Below are 20,871 nucleotides of genomic sequence, written 5' to 3' on the forward strand. Positions count from 1 at the left end.
GTTATGCTCATAATTATATAGACAGGCCTCATCATCATAGAGACTAACAAGAATTTTACTCTATCCAGTCTCTTCAATGATGGTGTACTTGGCATGAGTCTGAAATAGGAGAGTCATTTACTGGAGAAATATTTATCAAAATTTATTCTTTTGGTTCAACAAACAAACATGGTTCTTGGAGTTGGTAAACAGCTATAAACAAAATATAGTAAAATAATACCCTTATAGGAGAAAGACACAGAATAAAGACGGGAAAATGCTATGCCAGGTGGTGATTAGTGTCATGAAGAAAGAGAGTGATGGGGATAAAGGAGACTGTCCAGGGTCAGGTAAACCCTCTGTGATAATGAGGTGTTGAGCAGAGCCTGCCAAAGTCATGCCTGTTGTGTTTGAGCAGCAGACAGGAGCAGGATGGCTGGACCTGAGTGAGTTGAGGGGACTGGAGTGGAAGGGGATGAGGCAGAGAGGCCATGGGGGCAGGTCTTAAGGAGCCTTGAAAAACTTTAAGAATCAGAATCTGACTCTCAGAAAGCTGGGGAGTCGGAGAGGCACTGAACAGGGGAGCCATGGGATAGAACTCACTGTGAAACAGGTTCCTTGTGGCTGCAGTGTGGAGAGTGACCTCTAGGGGGCGAAGGGCAGAGACTGAGGCCCCTGGGCGGGCGGCTGCGTTAGTCCAGGCGGCCCTGGAATGTGTACACATATTGTTGCCTGGATGAATCACAGTTCATTAGAATTACATGAATAACTTGCTCTGTTGAGGTTTCTGTAGAGGCTTAATAAAAAATCATGATTCATTAAATCTTTAGCCATTTGTGATGGATTTACTTTCAAACTTTTTCCTTTCCTTGAGGTGTGGTGGCAGGGAAAAGCAGAAAGTGGAAATTAAAACTCCACCCCTTAATCAGGAGTTGGTTACCCAGGCAAGTAATCTCCATTCTAAGGTTAAATTTAGCCTTTACTAGTCACTTCCCTCACATGATAAAAGACTCCTGTAGTGCTCTTATCTCTTAGGAAATCCAGTGAGTGGTTTTAGGAGTTCTGTTTCAGGAATTGGAAGAAGACCAAATTATCAATATTCCCTCAATATTTCATTTTTCCAGTGCCCATGATGTAACCAGAGTAAACAGTGGGCTTTCTTCCATGCCTTTTTTCATTAAATCATGATGCCTTCACACTTTCTTTCTTTTTTTTTTTTCTGTAGAGGCTTTCAACCACACGCATGTACAGAAAATAGTATAAAGTCATGGGCCATTGTTCAGCTCCAGTCATGATCAACATATGGAGAATATTCTTAACATATATCCTTTATTCTTGTTCTATTTGCAGTTAATCAATGTGTCATGCCAATTCATCTATAAATATTCAGTAACAACATGTAATTATTTACAATATTACCCTGTCATTGTGAAACCTAAAAATATTAATAATAATGCCCTAAAAGGCAAGATATCTAAGGCCTTTTCACATTCACACTTCTGCACTCCTTCCACTCCCTATTGCAAACATACTGACGGGTTCTGTTTTTTACCTTTTAGACCCAGCTGTGCTGACCATCGTCATATTTCACAGAGATCCTCCCATCCCTACAGCCCTGCAGCCAGACCTCTGCCTGGAGCCTCCATACACATGTCCCTGCAAGGCGAAAATAATCAGACACTTCTACAATGCCAAGTCCAGGTTCTGGGAGACCTTTGTATATGATAGCTAAAATGTTAAGAACAAAGATGGGTGGGCCTTTGTGGGTGGATGGGGCTGTGTTAAGACCCTTGGTGGTGCTATCCTATCCTGGGTAAGACAGGGGGCAGGGCATGGGTGGAAGGGCTGGGGAAAGAGCTGGAATTCAGGAGGGCACATACTCCTCAAAACCACCCACAGTGACATTTGTTTCCTCGATGCCTCCCAGGGGAAGTGGCTGCAGGGTCCTTGAAATGATGGACTGAGCATGTCCTCCATGGACCAGCTTGGCAAAAGGCCAGCTATAGAAGCACCAGCTTGATAACCAGAGCTTACTACCATGTTCTCCTTTCTCAGAGTGGATCACTAAGTCAGCCACTCTACAGAGCAGGTCCGCAGTACTCCTCAGGGCTCCACTTCGCTTGGAAAATTCACTTCCTTTGAGTATTTTGGTGGTCATCGTGGTCTTGAGAGGACTGTGTCTGCTCATTTCTAGGATGGTCTAGAACCTGTCCAGGTATACGTTGTCCAGCTCTGGGGCTTCAGCGATGTCAATCAACAAGTTCCTCTCCTTTTGCAGAGGCCATGAGCACTGGGCTCTGAGATGCTGAAGTCCAAGGAGCAGCCAGTCAGGGCTGAGCTCTGGCTGCCTGTGATAGTTTTCAGCCTTTCCCTCTTGCTTCTCAACCCTACTTTCCTCAGCAGAAATCTGCTTCTTTCCTTCCCTCCATGGGTCTACTTGCTTTACTTCCATCTCATCCAGTGAGCTCTAAGCACCCTGAGAGCAAGTCTTCTCTTTATCCTTAGAACTTTGCACATCTCCTGGCACTAAGGATACAGTCCAAGAACATTAGAGGAAGGGAGGAAAGAATGCAAGAGAAAAGCTCCTTATGATTGGAGTGACTGTAGAGCCTGGGATTGAATCCAGGATCTTGTCCTAATCTTTTTCTTCACTACATTTTCATCCTCTACCACACCATCTCTTCGAGAGCCTTTGGAACCTGGACTGTGTGGATGCTGCGAGAATTGCTAGGATACAACTCTGGTTCTTGTAAATGTGATTTGACACTCATGAAGTCATGTCCAAAATCTTCGATGCATCATGTATGTTAATATCAAATAAATTTGCCTGGGTGGTGTTTGTGTGCTTGTGAATTAGTGACATTGCAATAACTGAGGACACTTAACTAACAGGCAAGTGTCTTCCTTCTGATTTCAGCTGTTTCTCTTCCAGCAAGTCACTTTTCCATAGCTGAAGTTCAATATCTTCATTGCTAAAAAGGGAATAATAATACTTAACTGATGAATTGGTATAGAAGAGCAAGCTACCTTTTTTGAACACTTACTGTGAGCCCACCCCACAGGTCACAATTTTAAATGCCGTCTTACCAGGTGAGTAATCCCTAAGGTTAGAAGTATGTGGGGGTAGGGATGGAGGCATGGGAACAGTAAGGAATGATGGGGATTATGGCAAGTGGAGAGAATGCTCCCCTCCTGAGGAGAGAGCTGCACTCCATAGCTTAGTTCACGGTTTTCGAAATGTGGTCCCTTGAGCTGCACCATCAGTGCCTCGGGAAACTTGTTGATGCAGACACTTAGATCCCACCTTTGCTACTGTATCAAAAACTCTGGACTGAAGTTCTCAAATCTGTGTATGACCAAATGGCTAAGGGTTTCTGATGCTCACTCAAGTGTGAGTCTCGCTGCCCTTGTTAAATTGCAGGACTGTGATGCTAGTTTGTTTTCCTTTTCCAGCATGGATAGAAATTTTTACATGAAATCGCCCACTGTGAAATCTTGTAAATGCTTTAAAATTGTAAAATGAGCTCTGTGGGCTAACAATACATATATTCTAGACAGGTTTGCAGCCTCTGGTTTATTCTCTTCCTTTTAATCCTGAAAATAATCTTTAAAATCGCACAATGTGGTCCAAAAATTGAGGTGCTGTTTTATCATGTAGCAAGAAAGTGGTCACCCTTTACTCGGATATGAATGTACTTCTCGGAAGCTCCAATACTTTGGCTACCTGATGCATGGAGCCGACTCATTGGAAAAGACCCTGATGCTGGGAAAGCCTGAGGGCAAGAGGAGAAGTGGGCGATAGAGGATGAGATGGTTGGATGGCTTGCTCACTCAATGGACAGGAGTTTGAGCAAACTCCAGGAGATGGTGAAGGACAGGGAAGCCTGGCGTGCTGCAATTCCTGGGGTCACAAAGAATTGGACACGACTGAGCAACTGACCAACAACTCAGAGGGCATAGCATCTCAAACATCTAAACATCTCTTTGCCCTGGGTGCATTCTGTCCATTTCAGGATACAGCCTTAGATAGCATGGAATCCAAGATCTCACTTTTCAGATGGGAAAAAATGTAGGATAGGAACAGAGATATGAACTGTGGTCCCAGGTTGTCATGGTTATTGGTCCTTATCCAGAATATGAACAATATGAGGTTCCTGCCCTGTAATTTCTCTGAAAAGGCCTGCAAGGGCCTGCAAGATTCCTAATTAGAGACCAGACACAGTCAGGAGTAGGCAGCGGGGAGGTGAGGGGAGGACTGTATTATCTGGGGGCCTCTCCTCTGGGGGCATCTAATCCTGATCAGAGTGAAGAGAACCAGGAAAGGAGGACATGAGGGAGAAAGACAGGCAGATGAGAGAGGAGGGGGAGAAAAGAGGAGTCTCTGTTGTTAGGAGGAGGCTCTGCTGCTCCTGGTCTCAGATGGACAAACAGGCAGGAAGAGGTGCAGGGCCAGAGGCTTCCTCAACTGAAATCCTGGTTGTGCTGTCTATTGTTTGTGGGTCCTGAGCAAGTGGTTTTACCTCTCTGAGCCTGTACTTCCTCCTTGACACAGTGGGATGAGAACCCAGACGCTGTAGGATGGACATGAAGCTAAATGAAATCATGCATGTGGGATGTCTCAGGAGAGAGCAGACCTTCCTCTCACAGTGGCTTGGGTTTGGTGAGTCACGGGTTCCTGATGCCCTTCTGGCCTGGGGCAGCTCGGTATTGAGAGCTCCTGCCCTTCTCCAGGGAAAGGGTGTCTGTACAGGAAGGCAGCCCCCCGTGTCCTCTCAGCTCATCACCCAGCTCTGAGCCTGCTTGACATTTGGCTGGACTTGCTCCTGTGGCTTCTGGGCATTAAGCCTGGCTCCCTTCTCCTTGACCCTGGAATGGAGCATAGGGGGTGTGTGTGTGTGTGGTTGGGAAATGCTTGTCAATGTGTGGATGAGTGAATGGGTGGGAGTCTTGCGCTACATGATTGTAGCTGAGAGTGGATAAATGGGTGTGAGTGAGGGGGTTGTGGGTGTATCACCCTCATGTGTGCACCATAGTTTACAGCCAACAATGCAAAGAGTATGTGTGCACAGACTCAAACCAGATTCCTAGGGTCAAATCCTCTTTCTCCACTCTATGACTTTAGAAAGATTACTTTATTGCTTTTTACCTCAACTTCTTTCTTTGTAGCATGAGGAAATATCAATAGTCCTTCATACCCTCTTTTAGGACTTTTGTGAATTAAATGAGTTAATACGTGTCAAGACCATAACACTTATAACACATAGAAGAGTCTATATATTATCATCTATAAATACTCAGTATTATTAATACTACAAAGGACTTTGACTTCTCAGGGAGAAGGAATATATTTTTGCTGAGTCTGTTGCTTCCACAGCAACCCCGTGATGTGGGCAGCATGGATCTCATCTGACACTCGAAGACACGGAGCTCTGGGAGGTTTACATCCTCAGGAACAAAGTTAGGAAAAGGTAGAGCTGGTATCCAAACCAAGGTCCTGTGGCCCCGTCACCACTGAGGGAGAGCAGGAGGAAGGGGCAGCTGCAGCCAGTCTTCAAGGCCCCCTGAGGTCCACTCAAGGAAGGCACACTTCTGTTGGTGAAGCCAGGTGAGGGATGGCAGGTGGCCAGGTTGTAGAGATGTGTATCAACTCCCCGCTTCCCCTCTGCCCGCTCCCCTTACCCCCTTTTCTACCCAGAAAACAGGGTTGCTGCTCCAGCAGGACATCACTTTCCTCATCACCATACGTCCTGCCTGGACCAGTGGCAGTTGCCAGCAAGCGTCCATCCAGTGGAGAAGGGGTGACAATAGTTGCAGGAAATCATCCTGTGTCACACGTGTCTTCTGAGCTAGGTGAGGGGGGAAGGACATTACTATCAGGATGCGATGATTCCATGGGAGGCTGAAAAGGAGAACCTGAGCTAAACTCAGCTGTGCACTTCTCTACCCACTGATTTGCTCTCATCCACTCACTCCGTGTCCATCGCTTGTCATGCACTGCTCCAGGTGCTGGGATGCTCCATGAGCATCAAACAAAAATTGCACCTGTGGAATCACAGACTGTGTTTTCACAGGATCCACAGGCAAAGTAAAGCTGGAGAAGCAGTGTTACTGGGCATCTGGCCCCAGCAGGCAAAAGCAGAAAGTCTGGCTCTGTGAGGGATTTCACACTGGACAAGCCTGACCCCCGCTCCTCCCATTCCTTACTCCCCTCTTTGTCGCCTGTCCCACCATACAGCTGGGGTGTGAGAAGCTCAGTCACCCCCAGCTTTCCTCGGGAGCCCTCCTGCAAGGCCCTCTGCCTCTCTGCAGCCCTTCTCATCCTCCTGGGCACTGTGATGGCCGGCATCCTGGTGGGTGAAATCAGCAACCAGGCCCAGGGTAAGTTTCAGCTCACCTTTCCTCTATAGGATGAGGTAGTATGAAGAGAGTCCACGGAAGGCGCTGGGTGGGGAGCAGGGGTGGGGTGGAGGCTGCCAAGTTTCTCTTGATTTCTTCTGAGATATTGGGCAGTTTTCACTGCAGGGACATTTCTTTTTTTATTTTTTTAAAATTTATTTTAATTGGAAGCTAATTACTATACAATATTGTGGTGGTTTTTGCCATGCATTCACATGAATCAGCCATGGGTGTACATGTGTTCCCCACCCTGACCCTTCATCCTACCTCCCTCCCCATCCCGTCCCTCAGGGTCATCCCAGTGCACCAGCCCCAAGCACTCTGTCTCATGCATTGAACCTGGACTGGCGATCTGTTTCACATATGATAATGTACATGTTTCAATGCTATTCTCTCAAATCATCCCACCCTTGCCTTCTCCCACAGAGTCCAAAAGTCTGTTCTTTACATCTGTGTCTCTTTTGCTGTCTTGCATATAGGGTCACTGTTACCATCTTTCTAAATTCCATATATATGCATTAATATACTGTATTGGTGTTTTTCTTTCTGACTTACTTCGCTCTGTATAATAGGCTCCAGTTTCATCCACCTCATTAGAACCGATTCAAATGCATTCTTTTTAGTGGCTGAGTAATATTCCATTGTGTATCTGTACCACAGCTTTCTCATCCATTCGTCTGCCGATGGACGTCTAGGTTGCTTCCTTGATTCTCAAAAGGTAACACTATGTGCTTTTGTGCTCAGTCCCTCAGTCGCGTCCGACTCTTGGTGACCCCATGGACTGTAGCCCACCAGGCACCTCTGTCCATGGGGATTCTCCAGGCAAGAATACTGGCATTCTCCATGGCAAGAAGGGTTGCCATGCCCTTCTCCAGGGGATCTTCCCAACCCAGGGACCAAACCCAGGTCTCCTGCGTTGCAGGCAGATTCTTTGCCATCTGAGCCACTGAGGAAGTCCCCAATTATGTATTCACATTTTTTTTTTAAGTATCCCAACTCACTCTACCAGAATAGGGACCCCATTACTGAGATCTCTCTTCCTGGTCACTGCTGCTGGTGCTGCTAAGTCACTTCAGTTGTGTTTGACTCTGTGCGACCCTATAGACGGCAGCCCACCAGGCTCCTCTGTCCCCGGGATTCTCCAGGAAAGAACACTGGAGTGGGTTGCCATTTCCTTCTCCATTCCTGGTCACTATCTTGTCCCTAAAACTCAATGTAGTATAATAACAAAATCCTTATTTTGTTTATTCCTTGTTCCCATTCCTGCCCAGGCTTCCTGAAACGTGGAATTTAGCATCTTTCCGTAAGTCATGAGATGAGTGAAGGATGGGACCTGAGATAGTGTCTGGATGGGACTGGACTTCAGAACATTCCATCAGGTAATTAGAGGGTTAGGAACTATCAACCCTAGTCCCTCTGGGGACAAGAGGGTACTGATACTGAGTTTAGTCATCAATAGCCGAAGATTCAATCAAATTGCCTACCTCCAACCCTCAATTAAAACCCATGCAGATTGGGTTCAGAGAGCTTCAGAGGAGGTGATAGCATCAAGGGTTTGTAAAGGGGAGAATTTGTACACCTGAGAGGTTTGTGAACCTGAGAGGGTTTGGAGGCTTGGCAGCCTTACCTCCCCATTTCCCCTATGCTTCTTCTCCATTTCGCTGTCCCTGAGTTTCATGCTTTATACTAACTGAAGACAGGAAGTAAAGGGCTTTCGTTAGTTCTGTGAGTGGTTCAAATAAGTTACTGAACTTGGAGGTGGGGCATGGAACCTCTAATTTTGTAGCCAGCAGGTCACACGTGTTAAGTGACCATAGGACTTGTGATCGACACTTGAAGTGTGGACAGTCTTCAGGGACCAAGCCCTCACCCTGTGGGATCTTTGTCACCTCTGCGGATTTAGTGTCAGAAGTGAATTGACTCCTGGATGCCCGTGGGTGTTGGGGAACTGATTGCTGTTGGTAGAGAACCCGCATGTTCAGACTGGGACAACACCCGGACTCACTCTTCCCTATCATTTCTGTCTGGTATGAGGTTCAGGTCCCTGGAACTCTGTTATCTGGGGAGAGCACTCAGAACTAATTCCCAGTTCTCTGTATTTTCAGAATTCTTGGTAGAATCAGGTACTTAACTTAATGGATTGTGACTTTTCCTGATCTTAATACTCACAGGCTTTCTGTTCTGGGGCAAGTCATCTGCAGTTTCCTCTCCTGAATAGGGGGACCATGTTACATGAGTTTTTTGAAAGGATTACCAGTCATGAATATAAAGAATTTGCACATTCGTGGTCCATGATGGTTCACTTTCCACAAAAATATTTTACTCCAAAAGACTTGTCTACCTACATTACCTCACCATCCCTATAAAAATATTTCCTCTGTCAAATCATGATCATTCCTCCGTTATGAAATTAATCAGAATGTTTAGTGACGGCTGGGCTTCTTACCTTTGGAGACAACTGCAGGAAGAGCTGGAAATGCAGTACTTCTGAGAGTTTGCTCAAAGTGAAAAGACTGTTATTTCCAGGCTGGTACAATGTAAGTCAAATCTCAATGCACCTCAGTCTGTTGTCCTGTCAGACTATTATTTCATTTTCATATCAGCATATACAATGTTAGAGAGACACATTATTATACAGACAAGTGAAAGAAAGTGAACGTGTTAATTGCTCAGTTGGACCTGACTCTTTGTGACCCCAGGAACTGTAGCCCCTCCAGGCTCTTCTATCCATGGAATTTCCCAGACAAGAATACTGGAGTGGGTAGCCCTTCCCTTCTCTGGGCATCGTCCTATCCCAGCGATCAAATTCAGGTCTCCTGCATTGAAGGCATTCTTTACCATTGAGACATGAGGGAAGCCATATCTATCTATCTATCTATCTATCTATCTATCTATCAACATACACAGCCCTCATTATCAAATAGACTAACATGAACTTTAATGTATCTGGACTCTTCAATAACTGTACACTTGGCATGAGTGTGACATGGAGATTCATTTACTTGACAAATATTTATCAAATATTTATCCTTTTTGTCCCAGAAGGCATATTTCTTGGTGTAGAAAAACAGCTGTAAACAAAATATAGTAAAATAATATGCTATCTAAGAGGCCGACAAACAATGAAGATGGGGAAAAACTTATGCCAGGTCATGATGAATGTTGTGAGGGAAGAGAGTGATGGGGATTCAAGAGGCTGAAGAGGGTGAGGGAAACACTCTGGAATAAGGAGGCGTTGAGCAGAGGCCGCCAAAAATGAGCCTGTTGTGTTTGAGCAGCAGCCAGGACCAGGGTGGCTGGAGCTGAGTGGGTGAGGGGAAGGGAGTGGGAGGGGATGAGGCAGAGAGGCCGTGTGGGCAGGTCGTGAGGAGCCTTGTAGGACTTTGTAAGAATCAGAATTTGACTGTGAGAGAGCTGGGGAGTCACTGAGGGACTGGTCCTGGAAGCCATACGATAGGACTCAAGTTGAAACAGGAACCCTGAGGCTGCAGAGTGGAGAGTGGCCTCTAGGAAACAAGGGCAGAGACTGAGGCCCCCGGGCAGGCTGCTGCAGAGGTCCAGTGAGCCATGGTGGAGTGTGTACCTGTGTTGTTCCTTGGGTAGATCTCAGTGCTTTAGAAGAACATGAATGACTTGCTCTGTTGAGGTTTCTCTGGGGGCTTCCTCACATATCACGAATCCTTCAACCTTAAAGCATTTGTGATGTGTTCACCCTCCACCTCTCACCCCTCCCTGAGGTGTGGGGGCAGGGAAAGAAGAAAGATGGAAATGAAAATTCCCACTCCCCCAATCAAGTGTTGGTTACCTTGACAACACACTCCATCCTTGGTTTAGGCTGAGTGTTTTTTTTTTTTTAATTAAAAAATTAATTAATTTATTTTAATTGGAGGCTAATTACTTTACAATATGGTAGTGGTTTTTTAGGCTGAGTGTTTACTAGTCACCTCCCTCACATGATAAAAGACTCCTTGTTGCTGTCATCTCTCAGGAAACTCCAGCAGTGTTAGGAGCTCTCTGTCAGGAATAGGAAGAAGACCAAATTTAGAGTCATAGTATAAATATTCCCTCAATATTCCATGATTCCAGTGCTCATGCTGTGACCAGAGTGAACACACTGGAGGGTTACAGCCCAGGAGCACATCAGCTTCCCCAGCCAAATTCCTGCCTGGACCAGTGTCTGGTAAAGAGCATGCGTCCACGCAGTGGAGAAGCTGTGACAGTGGTTGCAGGAAGGTGACCTGTGTCACACCTGTCATCTGAGGTAGGTGACGGGCATCAGGGCACTGAGGTCCAGGTGAGATGATACATGCAGGAGGCTGAAAGGAGGATGTGCGCTAACACACTGCTGATCACTTATCTGCCCGTTGATTGACTTGCATCCACTCATGACCATTCATTACATGCCATGTACTGCTCTAGGTGTTGGGACTTTCCCTGAGTGACATATTGGAATCATGATCTGTGTTTACAGAGACCCACAGGCATAGTCAAGTCTAAAAACTGCTATTAATAGAATTTAGGCCCCTGCAGAGAAAAGCAGGAGGCATGGTTAGGTAAGAAGATTGGGCAATAAAAAGGACTTACACAACTCCTCCCCTTCCCCACTCCCTTCCTCAGCACCTGAGGTCACCCCCTAGCCAGAATGTTAAAAACTCGGTCCATCCCCAGCATCCCCAGGAGCCCTCCTGCAAGGCCACGAAGATGAGCTGGCTCTGCTTCTCTGCAGCCCTTCTGGTCCTCCTGGTCAGTCTGGTGGACAGCACCCCAGCGCTTAGAAACAATATTCAGGACCAAGGTATGTCTGGACTCACCTGTCCTCTACAGGCTCCAGGGAATGATGGGGAGAGGGGGGAAGGTGAGAGGTCATGCTGCCAGCCCTCTCTGATTTCTCCTGGTGTGTGGGGCAGGGTTTTTGTTATTTTGGTGCTGGCTGCACTGGTCTTCCTCGGGAGACGAGGACGTTCTCTAGTTCTGGGCTCTGCTGTCCGGTTGTGGCATGTGAGCTTCTCGTTGGGGTGACTTCTCTAGTTGCAAAGCAGGGGCTCCAGGCATCTGGGCTCACTAGTTGCAGTTCACCTGCCTAGTTGTGCCAAGGCACGTGGATCTTCCCAAATCAGGATTCAAACTCATGAACGCTACAATGGCAGACAGATTCTTAACTATTGCACCCCAAGGAAGTCTGAAGTTGCAAGGATTGAGCTCCACTGATATTATAAATGTCATGAGTAAATATATTACATATGTAGGGCTTCCCTGGTGACTTAGCTGGTAAAGAATCCACCTGCAATGTGGGAGACCTGGGTTTGATTCCTAGATTGGGAGGATCCCCTGGTGAAGGGAAAGGCTACCCACTCCAGTATTCTGGCCTGGAGAATTCCATGGACTGTATAGTCCATGGGCTCACAAAGAGTCAGACTTGTCTGAATGACATTCAATTGTACTGTTGACTACTATTTTACGGCCCTGTATTTGATTGTTGTCTTGGCCCAGACCTCCTGAAACTCTTGGATTTGCTGTCTTTATAGGACTTGAGACAAGCCAGAGAAGGGGACCTGAGAAGCAGTCAGAACCCGATGTGTTTCCAGATATCATTAACGACGTGATTTTAGGTTTGAACTTTCTGCATCTCTGGGAAAGGAGAGGGCACTGAGACTGAAAACAGTCACCAGAGGGCAATGATTCAGTCAGTATGCCTGTTTAGGGAAATGATAATAAAAATCCAGAAATATGGGCATTCCAAGAGCTTTTGGGGTGCTAACAGACGGCCGTGATGTGAGGGTCCTGTGTCCTCTAGGGCCTTGGGACTCCCCACACACCCATTTCCACTTTGCCCTGCACATCTCACTCATTTCGCTGTCTCTAGATTAACCCTTTATAATAACGTGAGATCCGTATGTGAGTGGTCTTCCTGAGTTTGGTCATCAGATGTATTGAGTTATTGAACATGGAGTTGGGGTAATGGGACTTCCAAGTTTTAGCCACTTGGTTGAATCATACGCGATCGGAACACATGGCTGGCATATGAACTGAGGAGAGTTTTGAGCCCTCAACATGCAGAATCTGTACTAACTCCCCTGATTTCTTATCAGAATTAAGTTGACTTGTTGAACACTTAGTGGATGTTTGGGGAATTGGATGTTGTTGCTAGAGACACCACATATTTGGTGTCAGGGAAACCCAACACACTCTTCCTGTGCTTTGGGAGCTCAGGTGAGTCCTGGGGACAGGGGAGTAGTGATAGTAGGAGACTGCACCCAGAAGCTCTTAGCAGTTATCAGTATTTTCAGAGTTCCTGGCAGAATCAGATAGTGTATCAAATGGATTGTGGCAGGGAAGTATCTTGTCCAGACCCTGCCACCCACATGCTGTATGTCCAGGAACAAGTCATCTACACTTACCTCCTCTGAACAGTGGATACATGCTACATGGGTTCTTTGAACATAATACCGGTCATTAATATAGAGAGTTTATTTACATTTCACTGCAAATTTGGGTCATTTTCCACCACAATAGGTTCATTTCAAATGATTTCTCTACCTGCTTACTTGGGGCCAGAAGTATATTTTTATGTCAAATAATGATTATCCTTCTCTGATAAAAAGTAATGAGAAAGACCTGTGATCACTGAGCAGAGCAACTGCCAGGAAAGCATGAAACACAGTCCTTGTGTGGCTGACTGGTGGGACCAGGGCTGATAGAAAATTAACAAAGTCTCCAGGTCTCTTCCCTTGTTATGTTTGGCTATCATATAGTTATTTATATTTGAACTTTGTCCTGATTCATGCTTGGAGACCCCTGATAATTTGGAGTTTTTGTCTTTTATAGGTAGTCGGGTAATTGAGTTAGGATCCAATATAATAAAAAGTGTGGCTGAAGTATTTGAATGTGGATATAAAGGTTTGAACTTTCTGCACCTATGGGGAAAGGGGAGGGCACTGAGATTGAGATCAGTCACCAGTGGCCAATGACTCAATCAATATGCCTATTTAGTGAAACCTCAATAAGAATTCATTAATACTGGCGTTCAGAGAGCTTCTGGGATGGTGAGAAATGGAGGTTATGTGAGGGTGCTGTGCTAACCAGGGCAGGGAGACTTCACACACCTCCACTCTCTCTTAGCCCTACATATCTCCTCCATTGCACTGTTTCTAACTTTCATCCTGTACGTTAATCTGAGAACAATGAGTAAGAGTTTTCCTGAGTTCATTTGCCTGTGTGACTGAGTTATTGAGCATTGATGTGGGGTCATGGAAAATTCGACTTTTATTAGTCACTTGGTCAGAAGTATGAATGACTCGAGATCACATGGCTGGCTTTTGAAGTCAGGACAGTCTGGATCCCTCAGCCTATGTCATTGGCACTAACTCCACAGATTTGATATGAGACGTCAATTGATAGTGGTTTGCCCACTGGGTGTTGGGGATTGGATGGTGTTTGGAATTGGATGGTGTTGGTGGAGAAGCCATGTGTTTCATATCAGCAAAAAACTGAGACTCCCCCTCCCCTATGATTTGGAGGCTCAGGTGAGGTTTGGGGAGAGGTGACTAGGATAGTAGGACCCTGGACCCAGAAACTCTGTATTTTCAAGTTCCTAGCAAATCAACAGTGTATCAAATGGGTTGTGACATGACAATATCTTGTTCTGACCAGGCCATCCACATGCTTGTGTGCTGGGGCAAGTCATCTGCAGTTTCCTCATCAGATTAAGGGAAACATGTTACATGAGTTCTTTGAATAGACGACGAGCCAGAAATATAAACAACTTATTCACATGTCACAGTCAGATTTGTCCATTTTCTACCACAATATATGAATCTGAAAAAAAAAATTCTCTACTGGCTTGCTTTACCAAGTGAAAATATTTCTTTATCAAATAATGATTATTCATCTGTTATTAAAACTAATCAAAAGATGTGGGACCAGGGAGAAGAGCAATTGCAGAGAGAGCAAGAAACACAGCCCTCTTGTGGTAGGCTGTGGGACAAAGATTGAGACAACGTTATGAAAGTCTCCAAGCCCTTTCCCTTGTCTTTTTTTGACTGTTATTTTCTTATCCATGTTTGATCCTTTTCCTGTTTCATGGACCAGGCCTCCTGAAACTCCTGTAATTTACTGCCTTTCACAGATGGGAAGATGATTTTCGGAAGACAACATGAGAGACACATTGTACAGGAGTTCCTAACACTAATACTCAAACAGGCAGATAAATGTTTGTGATTATTGCACCTCTGAGGAGAGGGAATGGCACTGAGATTGATATCATTCACCTATGGCCAGTGATTCAATCAATAAGCCTATTTCTTGAAACCTCAGAAAAGTGCATGAGCATTTTGGCTCAGAGGGTTTTCGGGGTGAGGAACACAAGTACATGATGTGAGGGTGCTATGCTCACTAGTGCATGGATGTTCCACACACCTCCACTCCCCTTTGTCCTACACATCTCCTCCATTGCACTCTCTGTCAGCTTCTTGTGTATGTTCATCTGAGAAGAATAAGTGTGGGCTTTCCTAAGTTTGGGTGTCAATTTCTTTCTGTTATTGAATGTAGAGGGGTGATCATGGAAGCTCCACATTTTGGCCACTTGGCCACAAGCATAAGTAACTCAGGATCAGGTGGCTGGCACTGAAGTGAGGGCACTTTTGAGCCCTCAGTGTGTAGGATCCGCACTAAATGCACTGACTTCATATCAGACATCAACTGACCAGGAGACACCCAGTAAGTCGTTGGGGAATTGATTGATGTTGGTAGAGACATCACATATTTGGTGTGACATCACTCACTCTGCTCTGTGATTCAGGGGCTCAGGTGAGGCTTGAGGCCAGGAAGTAATGAAAGTAGACACTGTATCCAGAAACTGTTACAAATAAGCTGTATCTTCAGAATTCCTGCTAGAACCATTTATTGTATTAGATAGGTTTTAGGCATCACTGACTCGATGGGCATGAGTTTGAGTAGACTCCGGGGGTTTGAGATGGACAGGGAGGCCTGGCGTGCTGCGATTCATGGGGTCGCAAAGAGTTGGACATGACTGAGCGACTGAACTGAACTGAACTGAATATCATAGAAACTAGTCTTGACACTGCCACCACAACTCTTGTCCTGGGTCAAGTCATCTACAATTTCCTCATCTGAACAGGGGACACATGTTGCAAGCATTCTTTGAACAGATTACCAATCATGAGTGTAAAGAATTTATTCATATTTAATGGCTAATTTTGTCATTTTCCACCAACATGTTAATCTGAAGAAGTTTATCCTTTTACCTCCTTTGGGGAAGAAAACATATTGAGGTGTCAAATAATGATTATTCCTCTACCATTAAAATAAGCAGAAAGAACTGGGACCACTGAGCAGCAACCGCAGGAGCACAAGAAACACAGCCCTTGTGTGGTTTGGCATGTGGGATCGAGGCTGAGACAATATGAGTAGAGCCTCCGGACCTTCTCCCATGAATTAGAATTTTAAAATTTCACCACTTTTTTGCCAGCACCTCTGGGAAGAGGGGCAGGGCCTGAGATTCAGATCAGTCAGCAAAGGCTGCTAACTCAGTAAATATGACTATTTATTGAAAATCTCCATAAAAATTTGGGTTTGGAGAGGTTCAGGGTTAATGATCACCCATAAAGACTGTTTAAATACCCTCTCAGCAGACTGAAGGCTAGAGGGAGATTGACCATTATGTCGGTATGCCCCATCATCAAGGTGATTGTGTACTACAAGGAAATCAATTATATCCTTTGTATTTAAGGACCTTGCCCTTGTTGAGAGAATGAAGATGGGAATTATTAAGCCTCTACAAAGCACAGTGCTTGGAGGTGGGGAAACATGGCACAATAACTTGCCTTCCAGAAGGGAGACATAAAATAGCTAAGGGGAGAAATGTTATGGTGGGTTATCAGCTTCTGGAAGGTAGAGAGTGAGGCAGAGAAAGGAGCTGTGCTTTTTGTCTAAAGGGTCAGGGAAACCCTTTGTGATAGGGAGGTGTTGAGCAGAGACTGCAGAAGTCACATGCCTGCCATGCTCTGAGCAGCAGCAGGGACCAGTGTTGCTGGAGACGAGTATGTGTAGGTGAGGGGAAACGAGTGGAAGGGGGTGAGGCATAGACGCCTCTTTGAACAGACTGTCAGTCATGAATATAATGATTTGTCAAGGGAGCAGGCCATGAGGAGCCTTGTAGGGCTTTATAAGAATCAGAATTTGACTGCCAGAGAAAAGGGGACTCACTGAAGAATTGGTCTCCAGGGAGCCATGGGATAAGACTGAATTAAGAGAATCCCTGAGGCTGCAGGGCAAAGTGGCCTCTAGGGAGTAAAGAGCAGAGACAGAGCCCCAGTGATTAGGCTGCAGTGGTTCACATGTAGTGTGTATTTACACTGTTCCCTGGGTGGATCCCATGTCTTCTGAATAACATGAATGTCTTGTTTTGTTGAAGTTTCTAGGGAGGCTTCATTTCCTAGTCATGATGCATTAAATCATTAGTCATTGGAGATTGCTCAATAGATGCTTCCATTACCCTCCCTGAGGATGAGGCTTCCCTGTCCATCACCAACTCCTGGAGTTTACTCAAACTCATGTCCACTGAATCGGTTATGCCACCCAACCATCTCATCCTCTGTCATCCCCTTTTTTTCCAGCCCTCAATCTTGCCCAACAAGAGGGTCTTTTCCAGTGAGTCAGCTCTCCACATCAGGTGGCCAAAATATTGGTGTTTCTGCTTCAGCATCAGTCTTTCCAATGAATATTCAGGACTGATTTTCTTTATGATGGACTGCTTTGATCTCTTTGCAGTCCAAGGGTCTTCTCCAACACCACGGTTCAAAAGCGTCAATTCTCTGGCGTTCAGCTTTCTTTATAGTCCAACTCTCACATCCATACATGACTACTGGAAAAACCATAGATTTGACTATACAGACGTTTGTTGGCACACCTGCTTGTTAATATGCTGTCTAGGTTGGTCATTGCTTTTTTTTTTTTTTTTGAGACTTATTCCACCCCTTTCTTTTCTTTTTTTTTTTTATTAGTTGGAGGCTAATTACTTCACAACATTTCAGTGGGTTTTGTCATACATTGATAAGAATCAGCCATAGATTTACACGTATTCCCCATCCCGATCCCCGCTCCCACCTCCCTCTCCACCTGATTCCTCTGGGTCTTCCCAGTGCACCAGGCCCGAGCACTTGTCTCATGCATCCCACCTGGGCCGGTGATCTGTTTCACCATAGATAGTATACATGCTGTTCTTTTGGAACATCCCACCCTCACCTTCTCCCACAGAGTTCAAAAGTCTGTTCTGTATTTCTGTGTCTCTTTTTCTGTTTTGCATATAGGGTTATCGTTGCCATCTTTCTAAATTCCATATATATGTGTTAGTATGCTGTAATGTTCTTTATCTTTCTGGCTTACTTCACTCTGTATAATGGGCTCCAGTCTCATCCATCTCATTAGGACTGGTTCAAATGAATTCTTTTTAACGGCTGAGTAATATTCCATGGTGTATATGTACCACAGCTTCCTTATCCATTCATCTGCTGATGGGCATCTAGGTTGCTTCCATGTCCTGGCTATTATAAACAGTGCTGCAATGAACATTGGGGTGCACGTGTCTCTTTCAGATCTGGTTTCCTCAGTGTGTATGCCCAGAAGTGGGATTGCTGGGTCATATGGCAGTTCTATTTCCAGTTTTTTAAGAAATCTCCACACTGTTTTCCATAGTGGCTGTACTAGTTTGCATTCCCACCAACAGTGTAAGAGGGTTCCCTTTTCTCCACACCCTCTCCAGCATTTATTGCTTGTAGACTTTTGGATAGCAGCCATCCTGACTGGCGTGTAATGGTACCTCATTGTGGTTTTGATTTGCATTTCTCTAATAATGAGTGATGTTGAGCATCTTTTCATGTGTTTGTTAGCCATCTGTAAGTCTTCTTTGGAGAAATGTCTGTTTAGTTCTTTGGCCCATTTTTTGATTGGGTCATTTATTTTTCTGGGATTGAGCTGCAGGAGTTGCTTGTATATTTTTGAGATTAATCCTTTGTCTGTTTCTTCATTTGCTATTATTTTCTCCCAATCTGAGGGCTGTCTTTTCACCTTACTTATAGTTTCCTTTGTAGTGCAAAAACTTTTAAGTTTCATTAGGTCCCATTTGTTTAGTTTTGCTTTTATTTCCGATATTCTGGGAGGTGGGTCATAGAGGATCTTGCTGTGATTTATGTCGGAGAGTGTTTTGCCTATGTTCTCCTCTAGGAGTTTTATAGTTTCTGGTCTTACATTTAGATCTTTAATCCATTTTGAGTTTATTTTTGTGTATGGTGTTAGAAAGTGTTCTAGTTTCATTCTTTTACAAGTGGTTGACCAGTTTTCCCAGCACCACTTGTTAAAGGGGTTGTCTTTTTTCCATTGTATATCCTTGCCTCCTTTGTCAAACATAAGGTGTCCATAGGTTTGTGGATTTATCTCTGGGCTTTCTATTCTGTTCCATTGGTCTATATTTCTGTCTTTGTGCCAGTACCATACTGTCTTATGACTTTTTTCCCAAGGAGCAAGCATCTTTTAATTTCATGGCTGCAGTGACCATCTGCAGTGATTTTGGACGTCAAGAAAATAAAGTCACTGTTTCCATTGTTTCTGCATCTATTTGCCATGAAGTGATCAGACTGGATGCCATGATCTTAGTTTTCTGAATGCTGAGTTTTAAGCCAACTTTTTCACTCTCCTCTTTCACTTTGATCAAGAGGCTCTTTAGTTTCTCTTTGCTTTCTGCCATAAGGGTGGTGTCATCTGCCTATCTTAGCTTACTGATATTTCTTCTGGCAATTTTGATTCCAGCTTGTGCTTCCTCCAGGCTGGCATTTTGCATGATGTAGTTGGCATATAAGTTTATTAGCAGGGTGACAATATACAGCCCTGACATACTCCTTTCCCCATTTGGAACCAGTCTGCTTTTCCATGTCCAGTTCTAACTGTTGCTTCTTGACCTGCGTACAGATTTCTCAGGAGGCATGTCAGGTGGTCTGGTATTCACATTTCTTGAAGAATTTTCCACAGTTTGTTGTGATCCACATAGTCAAAGGCTTTGTTGTAGTCAATAAAGCAGAAGTTTCTCTGTAACTCTCTTACTTTTTTGATGACCCATTGGATGTTGGCAATTTGATCTCTGGTTCCTCTGCCTTTACTAAATCCAGCTTGAACAGCTGGAAGTTCTCTGTTCTTGTACTGTTGAAGCCTGTCTTAGATTTTGAGCATTACTTTGCTCTTGTGTGAGATGAGTGCAATTGTGTGGTAGTTTGAACATTCTTTGGGATTGGAATGAAAACTGACCTTTTGCAGTCCTGTGGCCAATGCTGAGTTTTCTTAATTTACTGGCATATTGAGTGCAGCACTTTCATAGCATCATATTTTAGGATTTGAAATACCTCAACTGGAATTCCATCACCTCCACTAGCTTTGTTCGTAGTGATGCTTCCTAAGGTCCACTTGTCTTTGCATTCCAGGATATCTGGCTCTAGTCCAGTGATCACTCAATCATTTTTATCTGGGCCTTGAAGATCTTTTTTGTGTAGTTCTTCTGTGTATTCTTTCTACCTCTTCTTAATATTTTTTGCTTCTGTTAGGTGCGTACCATTTCTGTTCTTTATTGTGCCTATCTTTGCATGAAATATTCCCTCGGTATCTCTAATTTTCTCAAAGAGATCTCTAGTTTTTCCCATTCTGTTGTTTTCCTCTATCTTTGTCTTGAACACAGGAAGGCTTTCTTATCCCTCCTTGCTATTCTTTGGAACTCTGCATTCATATGGTTATATCTTTCCTTTTCTTCTTTGCCTTTCAGTTCTCTTCTTTTTTCAGCTGTTTGTAAGGCCTCCTCAGACAACCATTTTGCCTTTTTGTATTTCTTTTTCTTGTGGATGGTCTTGATCACTGCCTCCTGTACAAGTCACAAACCTCCATCCATAGTTCTTCAGGCACTCTATCAGATCTAATTCCTTGAATCTGTCACTTTCACTGTATAATCGTTAAGGATTTGAGTTATATCATACCTGAATGGTCTTGTGGTTTTCCCTACTTTCTTCTATTCAAGTCTTAATTTTGCAATAAGGAGTTCATGATCTTAGCCCCAGTCAGCTCTCAGTCTTGTTTTTGCTGACTGGATAGAGCTTCTCCACCTTCGGTTGCAAAGAATATAATCAATGTGATTTTGGTTTTGACAATCTGATGATGTCCATGTGTAGAGTCTTCTTTTGTGTTGTTGGAAGAGGGTGTCTGGTATGAGAACATTACCTAGTCATGATGTATTAAATCATTAGCCACTGGAGATTGTTCAATAGATGGTTCCATTACCCTCCCTGAGGTTGAGGGAATGTGCAGGTTGGTGGATAAAACACCTTGGAAGAGGGTAGAAATGAAATTTCCCACCCTCCTATAGTCAGTCCTTTCCTGTGCAATCAGAGCCCATATGGCTTATGAGGGTATTAACAAACTCACTGACTTCACATACCAACAGAC

The 20,871-nt window shown here is 44.5% G+C and overlaps 1 protein-coding gene across 1 annotated transcript in view; it reads left to right on the top strand.

The window, feature by feature from the left end:
* The first annotated feature begins 256 nt into the window (after positions 1 to 256).
* The window catches only part of LOC133044310 (uncharacterized), a 107,744-nt gene continuing 87,129 nt past the window's right edge, over positions 257 to 20,871 (top strand). Inside the window, 5 exon segments of the mRNA XM_061125702.1 lie at positions 257 to 329; positions 1,539 to 1,680; positions 6,215 to 6,357; positions 11,102 to 11,170; positions 11,901 to 11,984. Of these exon segments, the coding sequence (XP_060981685.1) occupies positions 257 to 329; positions 1,539 to 1,680; positions 6,215 to 6,357; positions 11,102 to 11,170; positions 11,901 to 11,984 (511 nt within the window).

This window comes from Dama dama, chromosome 23 (genome assembly GCF_033118175.1).
Source record: "Dama dama isolate Ldn47 chromosome 23, ASM3311817v1, whole genome shotgun sequence".
NCBI classification, from domain to species: domain Eukaryota; kingdom Metazoa; phylum Chordata; class Mammalia; order Artiodactyla; family Cervidae; genus Dama; species Dama dama.